Below are 19,272 nucleotides of genomic sequence, written 5' to 3' on the forward strand. Positions count from 1 at the left end.
CCAACACCTCTCCCCTTCCATCCGGGCCTTGGGAGGGTGCATCACAGCAGGGAAGCAGGCAGAGACCATGTGGGCCATGGCTGAGAAATGCCTTAGGAAATAGACCAAGGAAACTTCTGATAAGCATTTGGGAACAGTGTACTCTGAGAGCCAGCCAGGCTCTGGTGCAGGTGAGCCATCCACCTCAGTCCCATGACAGAGCTCTCTAGAAGGAATGGTGTTAAAATGGATTTCTGCTTTTGAGCCATCAGTGCAAGAAATCAGGGGTTTGTGTAATTATAGCCCCAGGAAACTGTATGAAATTAGTCCTGACCATATGGAGAAATCAGTGCAGCTGTAATTGACTAAGTCCCCAGTGACCCCCCCTCTGCTAGGGAAGCACTGGACTCCTTCCTTTATTGTGGGATGTGATCCAATCAGTTCTGGCCAGTTGTGTTTGTATTTGTCTCTCCTGCGATACACAGAGGTGGTAGAAAAGTCAGTTATCTTTATCTCCACACGTAGTATAGCCACTGGCAGGAAATTAGATCTCAGCAACTTATTGTTGGAAGAATGAGTGAGTGAAAGAACAAATGAATATGGGTCAGCCCTATTCTCCCCACCCCGTCTCTCTGTCTCTAATCTATGTACTCATGTACATGGGTACATATAAATTTGTGTGGGTGTTTGTTTTTAATGTTTTAATTGTTAAATATCAGTGTCTCAAATATAGTTGAAATTCTGACCCAACCACAGTGATTTCTTTTAGGTCCCCAGACAGGATCTACACTTTTTGCTCTGTTGCGATAGGAAGATGTCACTAGATTCATTAAAGACTAAAAAATTCAACATCCAAGAGAATGGCCAAAGTGCGAAAGACTGACCAATCTCTCAGACAACCAAGAACTGAAATGGCAGCACCAAGGTTACATGTCTTCCACATGCTCAGGGCAGGACGGGGGTCATGCTGACCCAGGAAGTGACCCCAGGCACAGCTTTGTCCCTGGACCCACCAAGGCAACCCTAGTGATTAACGGGCATCACGTGTCATAGCCGGTTGCCTTCAGTAATTGTAACTCTTTTTGTTTCCCGTGGGACACTTTCCAAATGGAGTTTTCAATGCCTGGGAACCCTCTTGTTGGTGGGCAAGAATGCAAGGAGTTTGCATGTTTACTGCATTTCCTCTCCTAAAGGCCCTGCTCTTTGGAGACTTGCCCCTGTGTTACTGCCCAAGTATTTCACAAACCCTCTGTGTGCCAATTCTAGGTCATTCCCACCCTGCTCCTGAACACACACTTCTCAGCCCCGTTCTCTGGTGTCCTCCGACATGTGACAAGTCACACTAACTTCATTTCCCACATTTCTAACCACAACATTCTTACAGAAATTTTCCCTGACTGCCAAGATTTGTTCAACACTAGAGGGTAGGTAACATGAAAGTCTGAGGACTTTCCCATAGTGTGCTGGCACCAGAAATCTACACCTGGAGGAAAGAGACATTCTGAAGTGTCTTAGCCAAGCAGAAAGCAGATAACGTAGCTTGTAGGCAAATAAAAGGTTACAACAGATCTCAATCTGGCTTTTTTTATTAGCTAGAATTAAATTTGGCTAAATATGAGAGAAAACCCCAATTAACAGTGACTTAAGCACATAAGATATTTTCTCAAATGAAAGAGGTGGGGAAGTAAGCAGACAGAGGTGGTATTGTCAGTTCTATGAAGCTCTTTCCAGTTTTTGCCTCTGAGGTGACTGTGATACTCAGTTCTAACACGGCTGCCAGCTCCAGCCATCATCCTCACGTTCCAGGCAGCAGATGACTTCCCAGAAGTTGCACACAGTACTTTCACATATATCTCATTGGGTAGATTTTGGTCATATATCCACATCCAGCTATAATGTAGATCAGAAAATACAGCCTTTCTTCTGGGAATCCAGAATGTAGAACTGATTATAAAACAACTGGCCTGGTCTCTTCAGAGGTGACTCTTCTAGATTTTAAGACTAAAGAGACATATAAGTGAGCCTTAATGGACTATAGAAGATACTTTGAGGACAATAGGGAAAATTAGAATATAGACTGTATGTTAATTGATACTATAGAATCAAGGCTCATTTTCTTAGCTGTAATCATAGAATTATGTTTTGTAGGAGCATGCTTTTATTTTTAGAAGATGCAGGCTACGAAGTACTTAAGAGTGAGGTGTCCTGACACCTACTACTTCCTTCAAAAGTGTTCATCAAACTACAGTATATAATGAGGTAAAAAGATTGATAAAGAAAAATGGAAAAGACAGTAAGAATTACTAATAGTAAGATAGGTAGAGGGGTATGGATATTTATTATACTATTCTTTCCCTTTTACTGTATGTCTAAATTTCTTATAATAAAAATTGGGAGAGAGTAGTTCTCTCTTTGGTTTGGTTTGATCCGCAGTCTTTTTCACGTGAAGCTGACTGGAAATGATGTTCCTGTCGGTACTCGGAGCCCGTCTGCAGGTGGTGGTGTGAACCCCACAGTCTCAGCCAGGGCAGGTCTCAGAGCTGGTGGGTAGTGGGGGAGAGAAGGTTGCATCTTGGCCCTCGGCTTCTCAGAGGGTCTTCCCCTATCACCCGGAAGGCAGCACGGCAGCAAGGATCCACAAATACCATCATCTTTTTGAGATAACAACATGGCAGAAGATAGAAAATGAATCCAAGACATCTTCATGGAGGCATCAGCAGTCTATCGGGACACTACTCAGTAGAATAGAACAGGGGCTAGACTTGCCATTCGGAGAATCTGTCCTCCCTCCACCATTTCTGCCCATATCATCTTGGAGCAGGCACTTAACTTCAGTTTCCTCATCTGTAAAATAGGGATCATAATCACCGCTTCACCCACTTTCAGGGCTGAGGATCAAAGAAGATGTAAACTTGCAAATGTACAGATTGTTAGGAAGATGACCTTGCTTGTCCCAGAACTACTTCATCCTATTAGTATCCCTTGCCATTACCCACAGACATCAGGACCAAACGAAGTTTTTCCACATTCTGCTTGTGGTGGTTTGGAAGTATCTCCACAAATTCTTTGACATTCCTCCCATCAAAAATGGAACCTAATTCCCTCCCCTTGAGTGAGGGCTGGACTAAGTGACTCACCCTTAGTGTTGCTAGATAAAATATGTGATGCCCAATTAAATTTGAATTTCGGAAAAACAAATAAATTTTAGTACAAGTATGTCCCAATTATTGTATGAGATATACTAAAGTGTGTTTATTGTTTATCTGAAATTCAAATTTAACTGGGTATCCTGTTGTTTTTGTTTCACTAAAGCTGGCAACCCTATTCTAATGAGTAGGATAAATGTAGCATAAGTAATGGTGGTTGACTTCCGAGACCAGGTCACAAAAGGCATGCTAGCTTTCACCTTGCTCCCTCTCTCTGGAAGAAGCCAGATCTGTGGTAAGGACACTCAGGCAGCCCTGTGGACAGATCCCCTGACATGTCCAGCCAACAGCCAGCAGCAACCCAGGAGCCACATGAGTGACCATCTTGCAAGGGGGTCCTCCAGCCCCAGTTAAGCCTTGAAGGACTGCAGCTCTGGCCAATGTCTTGATTACACCTGCATGAGAAACCCTGAGCCAGAACCACCCCACTAAGTTGCTCCTGAATTCCTGACTCATTGACACCATGTGGGATAATAAATGATTATTGTTTCCAACTGCTACGTCTCAGAGCCTCTGGCTCAGCCCTGGCTGGCACTGTGCTTCCTACAGAATGTTCCCTGCCTCTAAGGGGCTCCGAGCTTTGATTACTAGACCCCATGCTATCAGACCAATCAAGTGCCCAGGACAAGTTTCTATGAAAGCTTTTTCTAAAATGTAATGGCACATAGTATGAAGTCTGTTAAAAGAAGATAAATTTTTGAGGCAAAAGGAACTACTAATACTTTTCAGAGGTCCCATGAGGCCCTTTACCTGCATCAGAAGGAGGCAGTCGGGCCGTGGGGACCAGTTCTGCTGATTCCTAGTACCTTTAATCTCTCAAAAGCCGTGGTTTCATCTGTAAATATAGGCTTGGTGATACCTATTTGCAGGACTTTATGATGATTAGAAGTATTAAAAATAACACTTACTAGGAGGGTCAGTGTACTAAGCACTACTGCACTTCACATGTAATCCTCATAACAACCCTTCAAGATGGGTACTGAGCTTCTCCCATTTTACACATTAGGAAACTGAGGCACACAAAATATACATGACTGTCCATGATTAATAAGCACATAACATGCCTGGCACGTAGTATGCAGCTTTGTAAAAGTTGCTGTGAAGGTATCCTTTAATCCTCCAAACCACTGTGTTTGCAGGTGAGAAAAATGGAGCCTCAGTAGGGTTTGGTGAATCTCCTGCGGCCACTCCAAGTCCACGTGCTCCCCCGACACACGGTGAGTCATGGAATCAACATCCCTGGGACCCTCCTGTCCCCACTCTGGCTGGGATGTCATTCTCCTGATTTTACTTCCTCACTCCCCTTTCCCTGCTGGTGCTCCTGGCTCCCAGGAGGTAGGGAGTTACAAATCGCTGCCTCGAGATGGCATGGACCAGACACCTAAATTGGAGGCCGTAATTCACATCTGGCTACACACCAGTTTTAATGGACTGGCATGACATCAGCTCAAATTTTAAACACTGAAGATACCACATAAAACATGCAGCTTTCCACCTTCTCTGATCAGATGCGATGCTGGCTGGCCCTCCTGGGTAGCAAACCACCTGGAGCTAAAGAGCAAGGTCCTCTTAGAGATGGGAATTGTTTGGGGGGAAGGAGGTAGACAGCTTTTATTTGGGAGCTATATTGTTTAAATTTCCTTATGAGTAGGTATTATTTTCATAAGACAAAAGCCAGGGGAAAGATCTTTGAAAAAGATAGCAGGAGACTAGATGCTGGTTTCTTGGCAAAGGGTGGGTGGGCAGAAGGAGGGCCAGGCTGAGGCCGAGGTGGAAAGATGAGGCAACAGGACACTTATCACTATTGCAGCTACATGCCTCTCCACAGAGCTACCGAGAAATCAAATTTAAAATATAACCTGTACTGCAGTGATGGGAACAAAGGTGATTTTGTTGGCTGTGAAGTTGTGTCATACATCAGCAGCACTTCCCAGACCAGGTTTGTAACTTCTCACCGTTTGCTTTTTGGTGTTGAAAAGAGTAGCGTTTCTCTAGCTAATGACTACTTCTTCCGCCTCTTGGCCAGTATCGTGAAGCACCTTGAGAACCTGTCTGCCAGATGGCACCCTAAGTCACAGATGTGAAAGCCGGGAGACAGCAAGCACATTTCTTGTGATGGGTGGAATTTTCTCCCCAAAATTGATATGTTGAAATCCTAACTCCCCAAAACCTCCAAGTGTGACCTTATTTGGAGATAGGGTCTTTCCAGAGGTAATAAAGTTAAAATGAGGTCATTGGGGTAGACCCCGATCCAGTATGACCAGTGTCCTTAGAAGAGATCAGGACACAGACAGAGGGAAGATGATGTGAAAACACAGGGAGAGGACAGCCATGCACAAGCCCTTTTCTTTCAACTTTTGTCTATGTTTGAAATATTCTCAAAATAAAGCTAAAACTTAAATAACAACAAAGATAGAACAAAACACTCAAGTTCCTGGGAAGGCTGCTGCAGACCCCAGGTAGCAGTAGCCTTCCAGAAAGGGCTGGAATTTAAGTCCAGGTTTTAAATGGCTTTATTTTTTTCCGTGATTCCCCCCGCCCCCCACAAATATCTCATGTCCTTGCAGTATTAAAAAGATCCTGGGATTTGAGTCTGGAAAAAATCCTGAATGCAGTTCGTGATCCGACAAGTGACTGAAGAAAGCTGTGTACTGATTCTGGTGACCCTCACGATTGGTTTTTAGTCTGAACTGGCTGCAGAGAAAGGGCTCTTGTCGTTTGGGCGATGTGTCCTGAGACAGAGTCCCTTCTCTCCTGATCCAGCCACAAAGTCTCACTTGAGTTAGTGGGAAGGTTCCAGATCACGCTTCCACTAACAATGTCCTCACCTCCGATGATCCGCTCCAATGGCATCTGTGACTCTGGTAAAACCCTGCTCCCTGGAAAAATAGAAAACAGCAATTTCAGCAAATGGTGGACCCTATTCTTACTATCTCCTCCATAACTGCACCTACCTCTCTCTCTCTCCCAAACACAGACCTCGTGCCCCCCACACTGTCTTCACCCAGAGTCCTAGAGACATGAACACCAGGTCTTCAGGTGAAGAAGGCAGTCGATTCTAAGTCTAAACAGCTCCCTGAAATCAAGCCAATGTTACCGAATTAATGGGAAATACCACCAGAACTCCTCTATAAACAGCATTGCCTTGGAAGTCAAAGGAGCAACAGAGTAATTTTCCCCTGCGTTCTCAGTGTGCCCCTTAAATCCTTTTTGTGTGAAGAATAAATAGACAGATGAATATCATCCTTTTGGTTTGAGTCAATCAGAACTGATACCATATTAACTTCTATTATAAGCCATACGTGGCCCCACTCACTTCAGAAGGGCCTCTAGCTCCCGTTTGACTCTGCCCACTACGGGTGGCCCCCGGTAGGTGAGGGCCGTGTACAACTGCACCAGGGAGGCTCCCGCCCGGATCTTCTCCAGAGCGTCCTGCCCACTGCTGACACCGCCAACCCCAATGATGGGGACTCTGCCTGCAGAGAAGCACAAGGTAACACCATGAGGAAGGGCGGACGATGTGAGAACCAGGAGCTCAGTTTGGCTTCTGCCCTCAGCTTCCCTGCTGAACACAGCAGTTCAGGGAACACGGATTCTGTTCATGACCCCAGAGTCCAAGCCGCAACAAATCCGAAGACACGGACACCGACTCCTTGCCTTGCACGAGTGCATACATCTCCCGGATGGTTTGCGTTGATAAGTCCCGGAGGGGCTTCCCACTCAGCCCTCCTGTTTCAGAGCACAGGGCACCCTGCAGGCCAGCGGGGCGACTCACTGTGGTGTTCGTGACAATCAGTCCATCGATGCCCAACTGCAGTGTGAGACAGAGAAAGAGCCCTCCAGCTGTGGCACTGGAGGGTCTGAGACAGCAGCCAGGCCAGGCCCCCACGCCTAAAGCCCCCAGAAGCAAGACTTCACTAGGCTTCTTGAACAAGTGTCAGAATGAGCCTCAACATGGCAATAGGTGCCATCACATAGTGCCACCCCTAACGTCCCATTAGGACAGGGTTTAACCCTTACAACAATCCACTTTAGAATGTCCTGTCCAAGGCCTCCAGGTAGTAAGTGGTGGAACCAGGATTTGAACCCAGGGCGGCCAGGCTCAGTCTGTTTCCACTACTCTGCTACAACACAGAGCCCTGGTGTTAGACTGAAGAGAAAGAACATGGGCATACCTCAGAGATCCTGCAGGTTCAGTTCCAGACCACCACAATAAAATGAGTCTCACAATAAAGCGAGGCATAATCCTTTAGCTGCAGGGGGTGGGGGCGGGGATGGGGGGATAGAGGGTCTTGACTTCTATTTGTAAAACATGCAATGCCCGTGAAGCACAATAAAACGAGGTATGCCTGCACTCCAGTCTAGCCCAGACTGGCCAAGGATGCGAGCATAAGCTTTGAAGCCCTTGATGGATGAAGAGGAGGAAGGAGAAAAGGGAAGAAGCATGAGAAAAAGCCACCAAACCAGCCCTCCGTATCACAGAACGGAAACCACAGGCTGCCGTCGGGGCTGGCCCCCCAAAAGGGGCAGACGCCCCCCAGTCCCGACTCGCACCTCTCTCACCACACTGGCGATATCCTCTTTGTCCTGGGCCGTGAGGTCAGGCGCAATCTTCACCAGCAGAGCTGGCTTCTGTGCCCCCTTCAGGGCATCCCTCTCCTGCAGCACCTAGAGTGACACGTGGCCAGAGATGGGGACCCGAGACCACAGCCTGAGTGAGGGTGCAACGACGACCTGCCCAGATAAACTACAGCATAAGCAATTTCTCCTTTTGGAAAACAAAGCCCTCAGTTATGCAAAAGACCCCATCAAGGCGAATCCGACTCCATTCCGTTGAACCAAAAAAAGCCCAAGGTTGAGTCCCTAATGTGGTCACTGACATCAGCTAATGTAATAAGAGTTAGACTTTTGTTCCGAAAGGACATAACAAAGGAATTCTGTCACAAATACTGTAATGAAAAGTCATTCCATTCGTTCATTCATTCAATGTGCTAGATGCGAGGGACAGTGTAGGAAAATGAGAGACGTGGTCCTATCACAGACCTTATGGTTTAAAAGCAGGGACAGATAACAGCAATTAATTACTATTGAGCATAATCAGTGTTGAGATTAGGAGATACGAGGTACAGTGAGGGGTCCTGACTGGTCCAGGTCTAAGGACAGCTCCTAGATAATGACATTGAAGCTTCCCCCTGTAGAAGGAACAGGAAGTGGACAGGACAGGCTGGTGGAGTGGGACCTAGAGGTGTAATTGCCCACCTTGGTCAGCAGGTGGCGCAGCTCAGCCTTTCCCTGAAGGCTCCGCAGCCCAGCCGTGTTGGGACTGGACACGTTCACTACCAGGTAGTCAGCCAAGGGGCCCAGGACTCGCACCCCCTCTGCGTAGTCCGAGGCAGCGTCCACCGAGGTCTTATTCTTCCCCAGGTTAATCCCCAGAGGCAGCCCATCTGCAAATACCGCTAGTCAAGGTTTTGTCCCCACACACCATTTCCTTGACGTGAACAGCCCACGAACACAGCCTTCTCGGCCTTCCCCTCCAATGAGAATTTCAGGCACCAGCTGACAAATACTGTGAACGGCATGACGCTGCTGCCTGCTGAGCACGATACAGCTCACCACCTTTGTCTGCGTGGCAATGTTTGAGCAACTACCTGATGTTTTACTGCACTGTGCCTTTGTTCTTTTTAAAAATTTAATGGAAAATGGAGAAATTCAGAATAAAAAATACTAGTGATAAAATAGGTATGGCTCACAAATGTAATACAACTGAGAACAGACAGAAATTAACAGGCGTGTTAGAAGGGGCAACTGTTTACTCTCAAGGGCTGCTCGTTGGACTTGGGTGGCGAGCCTGGGTGTGCAGTTGTGAAGAAAATCCAAAATTAAGAATATGCATAAAATACCAGAAAGTATTTTCAATTATCATGCCTAATTATAAAGGTATAATTATTTTATAATTTCAGTTCTCTGAGAAGGGCGTCCCCTTTATAACTAGGATGACCATACATCCCAGTGCTCAGGACAGCCCTGACTACTCCTGTAGCCTGGGTATAATTATTAATGCCCGCTCCCCGTTCACTCTCCAAAGTGGCTCAATTTGCACAGTAAGTAAAACAGCCACCTTACTTAAAAATGGGATTATCACTTGACTTGCATTTTGGACTTTCAGAAAAATGCATTTCAGAAACAGGATCTGTGTGAAAGCACGGGGTTGTTTGTACTTCTCCGAAGATATCATCTTATCTGTATAGGGCAATGGTATGTCAGTGGTACTGGCTACTCTTCCATTTGATAGTTGGGAAAAAACCTGAAACATCAAGTTAGCTCACAAAATGTGTCAGGTCAGGAAGGATCAAAGAACAACATCTAGTCCTGCTGACCCCCTTCTCATACCCTACATGTAGTCACCCTTTTATCATCAGCTTGAAGGGAAATGAGATTTGTGTAGCTAATTGTGGGGGTCATGGGGGGAGGGGGCAGCGGGCTAGAAACCATCAGACAGGTCATATAACAAGGTCTCCACACTTCCCATGTCTAGAATCCATCAAGCCAAAGACATTTAGAAGCTGTCATTCTTTGCCATACAGGTAAATTGGCTTGAAAGAGAGTATTGCTTTCATGTAGCTGATGGATCTTTCATTAATAGTCATCTGCCCAAACTGACAAGATTTTGGAGTTAGACAGAAATTGCTGAATTACTCTGTCCCCAGAGGGCACCACAGCTTTTGTCAACTCACATCCCTTGGCATGGTGCTAGTGATAAGTTGTCTTTAGGGCTTCTAGCTGCTGGTAAACAGCTATAGCTCTGCTATAGGATTTTGCTTCACTGCAGTGAATTTAGCACCAGAGTGGGGGTGAGGGGATAGGCGAGGGAGGACAGGGGAGAAAGCTGGTGTGAAGAACACTGTGGACAAAGAAGGCAAAAGAGTATCACAAACGATAAAGGTCATATTATGACCTTCAAAGTTCCCCAAAAGGTCTATAGTATAACAGGGTCTAGTGATGTCAAAACCAGGGATTTCCAAACAAGGTTACTTCCTACTCCCAAAATCAGAGATTGCTAACAGCCTCAGCCCTTTCAACTTCCTTCCTGAAATGAATCTGATATCCAGAGGTTTTTCCCATTTTGCCACCAGGACATCTAATGAGACTAAAACTTCCTGGAAGGAGTTCCAGAGGGATCCAACAAGAAGAAAGGCCTTAGCCCCAAACAATTGAAGGTCTGGTGAGGACAATACAGCCCTACCCCACTAAGTGCATCCTGAGGGACAGACAGCAGAGCGGAGAGCCCCTGAGAATGAACATCAGCATATACGAAGGTGCCTTCAAAAATGCATGGTATTTCCAGATTCCCAAATGCCAAGAGTAGTTACCCTGAGTGGGGAGAGTGTGAGTACTTTTAATTTTCTTCACTATGCTTCTCTGTAGTTACTAATGCTTCTGTAATTAACAAGTTTATTCGCACAATGGACAGAAGGACAACAGAAGCAGAACAAGATGGCGCTCAAGCCATGCCTACATCTCACTGCCTGTGTGATCACAGGGGGGCCACTCTGCTTTGCTCACTTCCAAGCTGCTGCAGTTAAGATATAACATAGGTTACATAACAAGGCAGAAACTAAGTGCATCTTTGCTGAGTTGTGAAATTCCGTTAAAATCTTGCAAACTGGTAGAACCAGGAAAATTCCTCTGGGAGAGGAACCCTGAGTTCTGTAGTGTTTTTTCTATTGCTCAATCATGTCTGTCACTAGGAACGTTCCTGATGTTTCTCCCACGTTTCCTCCCAATAAATGAAGAAAGCCCCTTTAATGAAGCCCCACTTTACCTTCTGTGAGCCTGGCCTGCATCTGCTGTCTGGCCCGTAACCTGTGTTCCACCACAGAGAGCCCGTGACTATTAAATCCGTATCTGTAACACACAAGCAGATGGGGAAGGGACAAGGTTAGAGCCCTCAGCCAGAAGGCAGAGTCTTTGGAGACATACATGGTTCTATGGCTATACATATAACTTTTAAAAACAGAAAAGAAAAAAAATAATAGTCAGTTCTTAAGACTTCCAAGGTCTAAACACCCTGGACTTCCTAGAGAACGTGTCAGAACACTATCAAACACAAAGGGAAAGGGAAATTAAAATTTGCAAACAAGCCACCCAGCCAACTAGCACTGGATACAGCTCGGCCTTGGCCCTATAACTGCCCCAGACTTGTATGAGTCCAGGACCCCCTCCTCTTTACCTATGCACCCCCCCCACACACCCCGTGGAGCCCACTCTGACAAGCCCGTTTTTCCACCTCCTGCCTGTGCTCCATGAATGCACCTCCTGCCACTCTATTTCCCCATCCTTTCTGCCTATTAAAATTGTCTTCTCTTCCTGACTCAGACCAAACTCTCCCTCTCCTCATTCCATAAAGCTCCCAGACACAAGTGATTCCTTACCTCTTGGCATTCACTGAGCACTTTGTACCGATCTTTCTCCTGGCTTGGGATCTACATGTATGCTTAAGTTCCCCTACTGGGTTATGATCTTCTTGAGGATCAAGGACATGTCTTACTGTTCCATCACCCTACCACTAGACACTCCACAACGGCAGTGACCTCATGTCTCCTGCTCATCTCTGTCTCTCCAGCCCCACTTGTGGGTCGTTGACCTTTGGCCATTCCCCCTTCCTTCCTCCCCTGATACTGGGTGGGAATGACAATGACTCCTTTCCCAGCCACACTAGCGACTGAAGCATGACCGTGTGACTGGGTGTGATCACTGAGATACAAGGTGATGCCTACCGGGGAGCTTCTGGGAACCATTCTCCCCAGTATCTAGGCTTCCTTTTCCCTTTCTGCTCTCAGATGTCCTCATGAAAGGACACAACCCTTGTAGCTGGGTAGCTGTCTTAGAAACAAGAAGGTATGGTCCAGAGAAGTTGGGCCAGAGTCCTGACATTGCCGTGCTGCTCAACCAACCCTGGACTGCCTACTATAGCTGTTCTGAGAAGAAATAATAACAAATGCCTATTGTTTAAGTCACTTTGTTACTTGCAGCCAAAAACACCTAACAGATAGAGTGGCACATGCATTTGCTGACTTGCTGAATGAATGGATGAATTTATTCATTAAGTTTATTGAGTGTGCCAAACAGAGCAAGGAGGCTGAACACACAGGCTCTCCACTCTCGGCCACTTCTCATCTACAGGACTCTGACAAGTACCGTCACCCTGGAACCTCCAGTGACTTGGACGTTCTGAAGATATCGATCCTGTCCTGCAATGTAGCAGAAAGATCAATAACTTGATTGCTAATGCTGAAAAATTTCCCTGAAACAAGCACAATAAAGCGGGAAGTGCAGCCTAGTAAACATCACATAGGTCAGTCTTCCAGAAGGCCAGTAATGGCTTCAAAGATGCTTATCAAAATCTCCCCAAAGAAGCGCTTCACGATTCTGTTAACAAAAAGTAGGAACTTCTTCGCTTTCTGGGTTTGATGTTGTGAAAATTGCACAGGGATTATAAAGAGAAGGTCTTTACACAATCTACAAGGTTCTCTCTTACAAAAAGCACCTGCATATGTTGACTATTAAATTTTCCAGTTTACTAAAGGCTAGGGCTATCCTGTCCAATCCAAGAGCCATTAGCCACATGTGTTACTGAACACTTGAAACGTGGCCAGTCCACACTGACAGGTGCTGAAGAAAAAAATACACTGGATTTGGAAGACTTGGTACAGGAAAAGAAGGTAAACAGCTAATTAATCATTTCTGTGTTGATGATATGTTAAAATGATATGGGGGGAGGTAGAAAAGGGTAAAGGGGGTTCAAACATGGTGACGAAAGGAGATTTGACTTGGGGTGGTAAACACACTGCAATATACAGATGATGTATTATAGAATTATACACTTGAAACCTATATAATTTTATTAACCAGTTACCCCAATAAATTTAATAAATTTTAAAAATAAATAAATGATAAATAAAATGATGATATTTAGTATATTATTTCAATTAAATATAATAATTATCACAAATAATTAAATAGAACATGTTACTGAAATTAATTTCACCTATTTCTTTTTACTATTTTATCATGGGTACTAGGATATTTTAAATTACATATGGGGCTCGCATTATATTTCTACTAGACAGTGCTAGGCAAGGGCATTAGAGTGACAACGTGGAAAAAGCACCTAACATCAAATACACCTAAAAACTCGAAAGTCAAATACACTTAAATCCATACCAAAGCTCTCAGGCTTATGGTCTCGTGGTTGTAGCTAAGTTATGTAGTTCTCCAGGCTTTAGCATGTGTACGTGTTAAACTGAAATCCCAAAACCTACTTTTATGCCTGGCACATGGTATATGTTCACCATAATCCCTGAACATTCCAAGTGCTAGAATAATGTCCACACTACATGACAGAAAAAAACATCCCATGCGTCCTGCTGGGAAGAAGGCATCCCTGTTACCTCTGGGCTGCTCACCTACCTGTTAATGATGGCTTGGTCCTCGGGGAGACGGAAGACTCTGGGTCTGGGGTTTCCCTCTTGAGGTTCTGGGGTAACACTGCCTATCTCAACAAAACCAAAGCCCATCTTGTAAAGTCCATCCACAGCCTCTCCATGCTTGTCAAATCCTGCAGCAATTCCTACTGGATTTCGGAACTTATGGCCCAGGACTTTCACTTCCTAGGAAGAGGGAGACAAAATCAGAGGTAACCAAGGCTATACCAGTGTTTCTTAAGGTTGGTTTCTGGCACATCTATGTGAGAATTCCCTGGGGACCTTGTTAACCATCCGATCCCAGGACCCATATCCAGATTAAGGAATCAGAATCTTTGGAGGATGGTGGGCAGAATGGAACTCTGAAGGAATCTATTTTTAGTGGCACTCTGCAGGTGATTCTGATACCTGCCGGAGTTCAAGAACCATCAGGCTTTGTCATCCAGCATGAAGACTAAAGAGAAAAAATGTTGCCACCATGGGTTGGATAGAGGATAAAGACTATGTTTTCCAGTTACCCCTAACATTCATCCCTTCTTATCCACTATCCATGGTGGGAGAGAGTGGCCTGTTGGTGTTAGCCTCTAGCTGGTGCTATTCTGAAACAGTGTCAAGCAGCAAAATCCTTGAGTCAGCTTAGGAAGTCAGACCCACCTGGGTCCCTTCTTATCCAGGCTGATCCAAAGCCCAGTGATGTCCCCTAGACATCACTGTGGGGCGCTAGAGGGAGCAAAGTGCTCTGCTAGGCAAAAGTGATGGCTGGGCTCCAGATCCAGGCTGTGGTTAGAGACAGGTTCTTCCCTGTCAGACACTCTTAGCCCAGTCTTTACTCATTTCTGTTACACCAGGTTCCAGGAGATTCAAACTAGCAGTTTGGGATGAGACGGCTTAAAGAAAAGAATGCTCTTTCTAATTCTACAGTGCCCTTCAGTGCTTACGTATGGTAAGTCAGGTAAAATGTCACATTTGCTCAAAATTGCAGGATGGGGAAGTGAAAGGAATTCTAAGACAAAAAGGGGAAATGCAGAGAAAGACCCCTCTGATTTATAATAGTGACCCTTCCCCAAAGAGGTCTGTGTGCTTCTTATTTGTTGTCCTCATGTTCACAGCATTCTGATGTCCACCATGTGGCAAGAGTCTCTGAGATGGAAACTGGCAGGGCTTACAGGAGGATATAGATCCTAGGACACAGATTCTTCTGTTTTGTTTGCTGCTGTAACCCTGGCACCCAGAAGAGCAGCAGGCACATGGTGGGGCCCATGTGTTAATGTAGGACTGAATGATGCTGAGACAGGTTTTTACATGCCTTCCTCAAAGGGCTTGGCTAGACATGCCTATGTCACTAATGACTCTGGCATGCTTCCACATTTTGCAGAGGTGAAGACTGAGCTACCTGAGACCTCAGCAAGGCAGGCCAGTGGCTAACGAGATGGTTGCCAAGTCAGACTCCATAGGTTTGAATCCTGGCTGTGTAACTGTGGGTAAGTCATTTAACAACTCACTGCCTCAGTTTTCTGATGTATAGATGAGGATGAGTTTTTCATCAGGGCTAACTCGGGACTCTGATTTTTCAAAAGAATCAGCACCAGCTGTGTAAATTAGGGGACACTGACCTTCACTTTGTATTGCACATGGTGTTTCAAGATCACCTACCAGCATGTCAGAGTCTTGAAACGTGGCACGAGGAATGAGCCCCAGGGAAGTGACATGAACAGCCAGCCTGTGGGCTGACTCGGGGTCCAGCAGCCCCTGTAGAGTCGGCATCAAGTGTTCAGCATAGAAATGCTCATCCCCCGTGGCCGTCAAGTAGGAGGCGAAGAGAAGTCCTCCACCCCCCAGGATGACCAGGGCATCCTGGGCCCGCTTCTGGAAAAAAGAGCCATTGTCCAGGCTGTATGCAGCACCCTCTCTGAGCCCTTTACACCCACACACAGAAGACATAATGATATGTCACATGAATGATGTCCCTAGCTGGTCTCCGTTATTTCTACTCTTGCTCACACATAAGCCTCTATAATCAGAAGCTGTAACTACACTTCTGCTGACACACACTCGTCTGGCCCTGAAGGACTCCAGGTCTGAAGTTTCAATAGGGACAGTACTGGCCCCTAAGGGACATGTGGTGGGCATTTGGGAGGGGATATTAATAGATTTAGTGAGCAGGACTCAGTGAAGTCAGACATCCTGCATTGTTTTAGACTTTCTGGAAGATGAATTGTGCTGGTCATGTGTGACTGCTGAACATCCTACTGATATTCGGTAGGTAAAAAATACCTACTCATGTTAGCTGAGCCTAGAACCAAACTATATTTCAGCAAATAAACACAGACTGTCTCCTGCAGTTTTTATGTGCATTGACTTTTCCAGGAATAACAATTACCTTGTAAATAGAGGGATAACTATACAGTTCTGCACAGAACACTACCAAGAATTGTTCACTATCTCAGAAAACCCTGTTAGGAATGGTACAGTGCTTTAGTTGGGGCAATTGACAAACATACTTGTAGCACTAGAATTTCTAAGTAGAGGCTTAAACACTTGACTATCTCAGTAGGTGAATCATGCCCTAACATTTACATATTGAAATACATATTTTATTATAAATTACTTTCTCTTTACATTCCAGTTAGGGCTTTATGTTGACTTTTAAAAATTATACACAGAAAGATTACATAATGCATAAATTCTATTTCAGGATAATAAAGGGGGTTGCAAAATATTTTTTTTAAGGAGCATTAGGTCTTACTGGGTCAAGAACCACTCTCCTAGCTCAAACCTGGTTCATACTTTTCTCTAATATTCACTGCCAGATGTTAAGTCACTCATTCATTCACTAATTCAATCATTCATCGAATAGTGATTGAGCACTCACAGGTGGGCTAAACAGACCAAGTCCCTGCCTTCATGGGGAGTACAATCTTATGAGGGGGCAGAAATCAATGATCATGCAAATATGTAACTGTGACAATTGCTATGAAGAAAAAATACCATAGGGTAATGGAAGAACCCAGCCTTATAAAAGAGGTAGGTAGACTTCCTTGAGGAAGTGACACTGATATTAAGAGGGTAAATAGGAGTTAACTAGGAGGCAGTGGGGGTAAGAAAAAGTCGAAGAGCTCTTTCCGTGGCAGAGGAGAATGTGATGCACCCAAGGAATGGGGGGAGAGGAAAGGTTTGTTTGAAACCAAGGAGTAAAAGTATGGCTTGAAAAGAAGTTGGAGAGACAAGCAGAGGTTTTGGCCAGAATTAAGATTTCGGTTTTGTTCCCTAAACAAAGACGTGACATGATCAGATTTGCCTTTAAGGATCACTCTTAGCTGTTGATTAATACAGATCACGTATTCATTGTCTCTCCAGATTGAGGGAACGCCCCTTAATGTCAATCAACAAATATCTGAGCACCGTTAGTTACATAGAGCCCTCGCCCTAAAATTTTATCTAGGATTGGGACGTGTCTTCTTGTAATTTCATTCCACGTTGGATGCTGCACACAGTGCTAGGAGACCAAGTGTTCACTAAGCTCCTCTGTGCCAGGCTCATTAAGTTTGTCCCACGTGCGCTGACATCTACCCAGACGCACGTGCCGTTTACACACAGACCGAGTACGTGAACAAACGCACACTCACGAGCCTTTGCACACACACACACACACACACACTAAAACGGGCCCACGCTCTCGGAGCCGCCTCCCGTCCACGTCTCGCCGGGGCTAGCCCTGCACTCCCCACTAGCCCTGCTCTCACTCGGACTCTCTCGCCACTGGAAGAGCCCCAGTTTCTAAACTCACTTTCAGCTGTCTCCACGCCATGCTCCTTCCGCCACTAGGCCTGCCTCTGTCCCATTTCCATTGGAGGAGATGGTGGGAAGACTTCTAATCCCTGCCCCCGAGGCTGCCAACTCACCAATCGTCGGGCAGAAGGGTGGGTCGAGCTCCTCTGCTCCACCCCGAGGACCTGGTTGGACGCTAGAGCGCGCGCGCGCGGGCGCAATCGCAACAGCCACGCCTCTTCCGCTCGCCAGCCGGATTTCCGGTGTCCTTTCTGGGCGTCGCGGAAGTGCAGTAGGCAGAGGGTGGAGGTCTTCGTAGAGTTCGTCAGCATCCCTGCTACCTGGACAAAGCTTATATGTGGTCTTCATTTCTTTTTTTGTTTTGTTTTGTTTTGTTTTGTTTCTTTTGTTTTTTAATTTATTTATTGGGGTGACAATTCTTGTGGTCTTCATTTCTAAGCAATACTGTCACCAGATTTTTTGATCATTTAAGTTAAACATTTTATTGATATGCTTTACTCTAGGTAAAGCATGTATTGAGAAAGTATATATCAGGCACTTTAAAAAAGGTTGAAATGAATTACAGCACTGTAAAATATCTGCGTAGACTTTTAAAAAAGATTCCGTCAATATCAGGTTTCGCTTTAAAAATGATTAAAATGTATATCTGTTTCTATGTATGTACATATGTTTCTGAGGATGTTGGAAAATTAAGACTAATTGAAGGTACACTGCACCCACACCATTTCATTGCAGCACAGACTTGGACTCCTCTGCTAAGAAATCTTCCAAATAAATTGCAGTCTTTTTCCTAGCATTTGAAACATTTCAGTTTTATAGTTGCAGTTCTCACTACTGTCCCCCAAGTACAGCCCCACACTCGGACAGACACACACACAAGTATTTCTCTTTATAAGTGCTTATCACTTTCTCATTTCTATGCATTTAACTTACATTGACCCCTCCGCTAAGATGCCGATTTCATCTGTCTAAATGTAGCCATCCTTACATGGTCAGTTCAAGTGCTGGAAAGAATTTCTTCCTCAGCTGAACCTTCATAAATTTCGGCTGTACCTTTCTAGTAGCATTTTCTTAATTAACTACAATTATTGTCTTTTCTTTCTTAATTAGACTAAACTTTCTAAAGTAGGCACCATACCACATTAATCTTCCATTTGATTACTGCAGTGTTTTTAAAACTGAGGGATGTATTGGGGTAAACATTGCAGAAAATTTTTAATTTTAGTATCCAAGTCCATAATGATTTTAAAGAGTAATTGTAAGCATCATTTGGATAACCAGCTGAACTCTGAAACATGCCAAGTGATTTCCGTGCCCCACGTTTATTTTGGCACCAAGAAAGAGAACTGGTTAAATACATAAATGATGAATGTGCTACAGGTAACCAAATGATACAGGTTTTTTTCAGCAAGTTAAAGAAAATTGAGAGAATTGACTCTTTCCTACTGCGTGACAAATTCAAAAGGATCGATGCAGCTGTAGGCTGGAACCGTGTATACCTGACAAGTGGCTATTCAGCAAATTTGAATTTCATTGGTTTTCAGTTTTGTTTGTATTTAATTTGTATTCATTTTTCATTAAATATTTATTCTTTGGCTTTTATGGTTATACAACATTTAGGATAGAGTTATATAAGAGATTTAGGATAGAGTAAATATTTAAGAAACAATACAATAATTTAAATCCGTAGTTTTCTTTTTTAGGAAAACAACACATTACTCAATTTTCAACAACACTGACTTAGATATTCATCATCCTGTACTCCCTTACAGCTTAGACTTAGCAAATAAAGATCTATTATAAAGCTGAAG

At 44.7% G+C, this 19,272-nt stretch overlaps 1 protein-coding gene across 4 annotated transcripts; it reads right to left on the bottom strand.

Annotated features, from left to right (window-relative positions):
• Positions 1 to 1,548: 1,548 nt before the first annotated feature.
• Positions 1,549 to 17,515, bottom strand: DHODH (dihydroorotate dehydrogenase (quinone)). Of its 4 annotated transcripts, XR_013992220.1 has the most exons (11): positions 17,460 to 17,515; positions 15,326 to 15,538; positions 13,659 to 13,858; positions 11,011 to 11,093; positions 8,445 to 8,632; positions 7,740 to 7,853; positions 6,843 to 6,996; positions 6,502 to 6,661; positions 6,014 to 6,064; positions 2,746 to 2,823; positions 2,301 to 2,630 (listed from the first exon to the last, which is right to left on the bottom strand). XR_013992220.1 is itself a non-coding variant. In XM_081032889.1 (10 exons), exons 1-10 carry the CDS (start codon positions 17,478 to 17,480, stop codon positions 2,820 to 2,822), a joined length of 1,188 nt encoding a protein of 395 aa, XP_080889015.1. In that variant the 5' UTR covers positions 17,481 to 17,515; the 3' UTR covers positions 1,549 to 2,819. The 4 variants fall into 4 exon arrangements, 2 of the variants coding, with proteins under 2 accessions (XP_080889015.1, XP_080889016.1); XM_081032889.1 differs by having other exon boundaries at positions 1,549 to 2,823; XR_013992219.1 differs by lacking the exon at positions 15,326 to 15,538 and having other exon boundaries at positions 1,551 to 2,630; positions 17,460 to 17,486.
• Positions 17,516 to 19,272: the final 1,757 nt, after the last annotated feature.

This window comes from Rhinolophus hipposideros, assembly GCF_964194185.1.
Source record: "Rhinolophus hipposideros genome assembly, chromosome: 21".
Taxonomy (NCBI): domain Eukaryota; kingdom Metazoa; phylum Chordata; class Mammalia; order Chiroptera; family Rhinolophidae; genus Rhinolophus; species Rhinolophus hipposideros.

Coding starts and splice junctions, on each gene's coding strand:
- DHODH (XM_081032889.1), bottom strand. CDS start 17,480: ATGGCGTGGAGACAGCTGAAA. Junction 15,539..17,459: donor TGGCGTGGAGACAGCTGAAA/GTGAGTTTAGAA, acceptor TCTTTTTTCCAG/AAGCGGGCCCAGGATGCCCT. Junction 6,997..7,739: donor TCGCCAGTGTGGTGAGAGAG/GTGCGAGTCGGG, acceptor CTCACACTGCAG/TTGGGCATCGATGGACTGAT.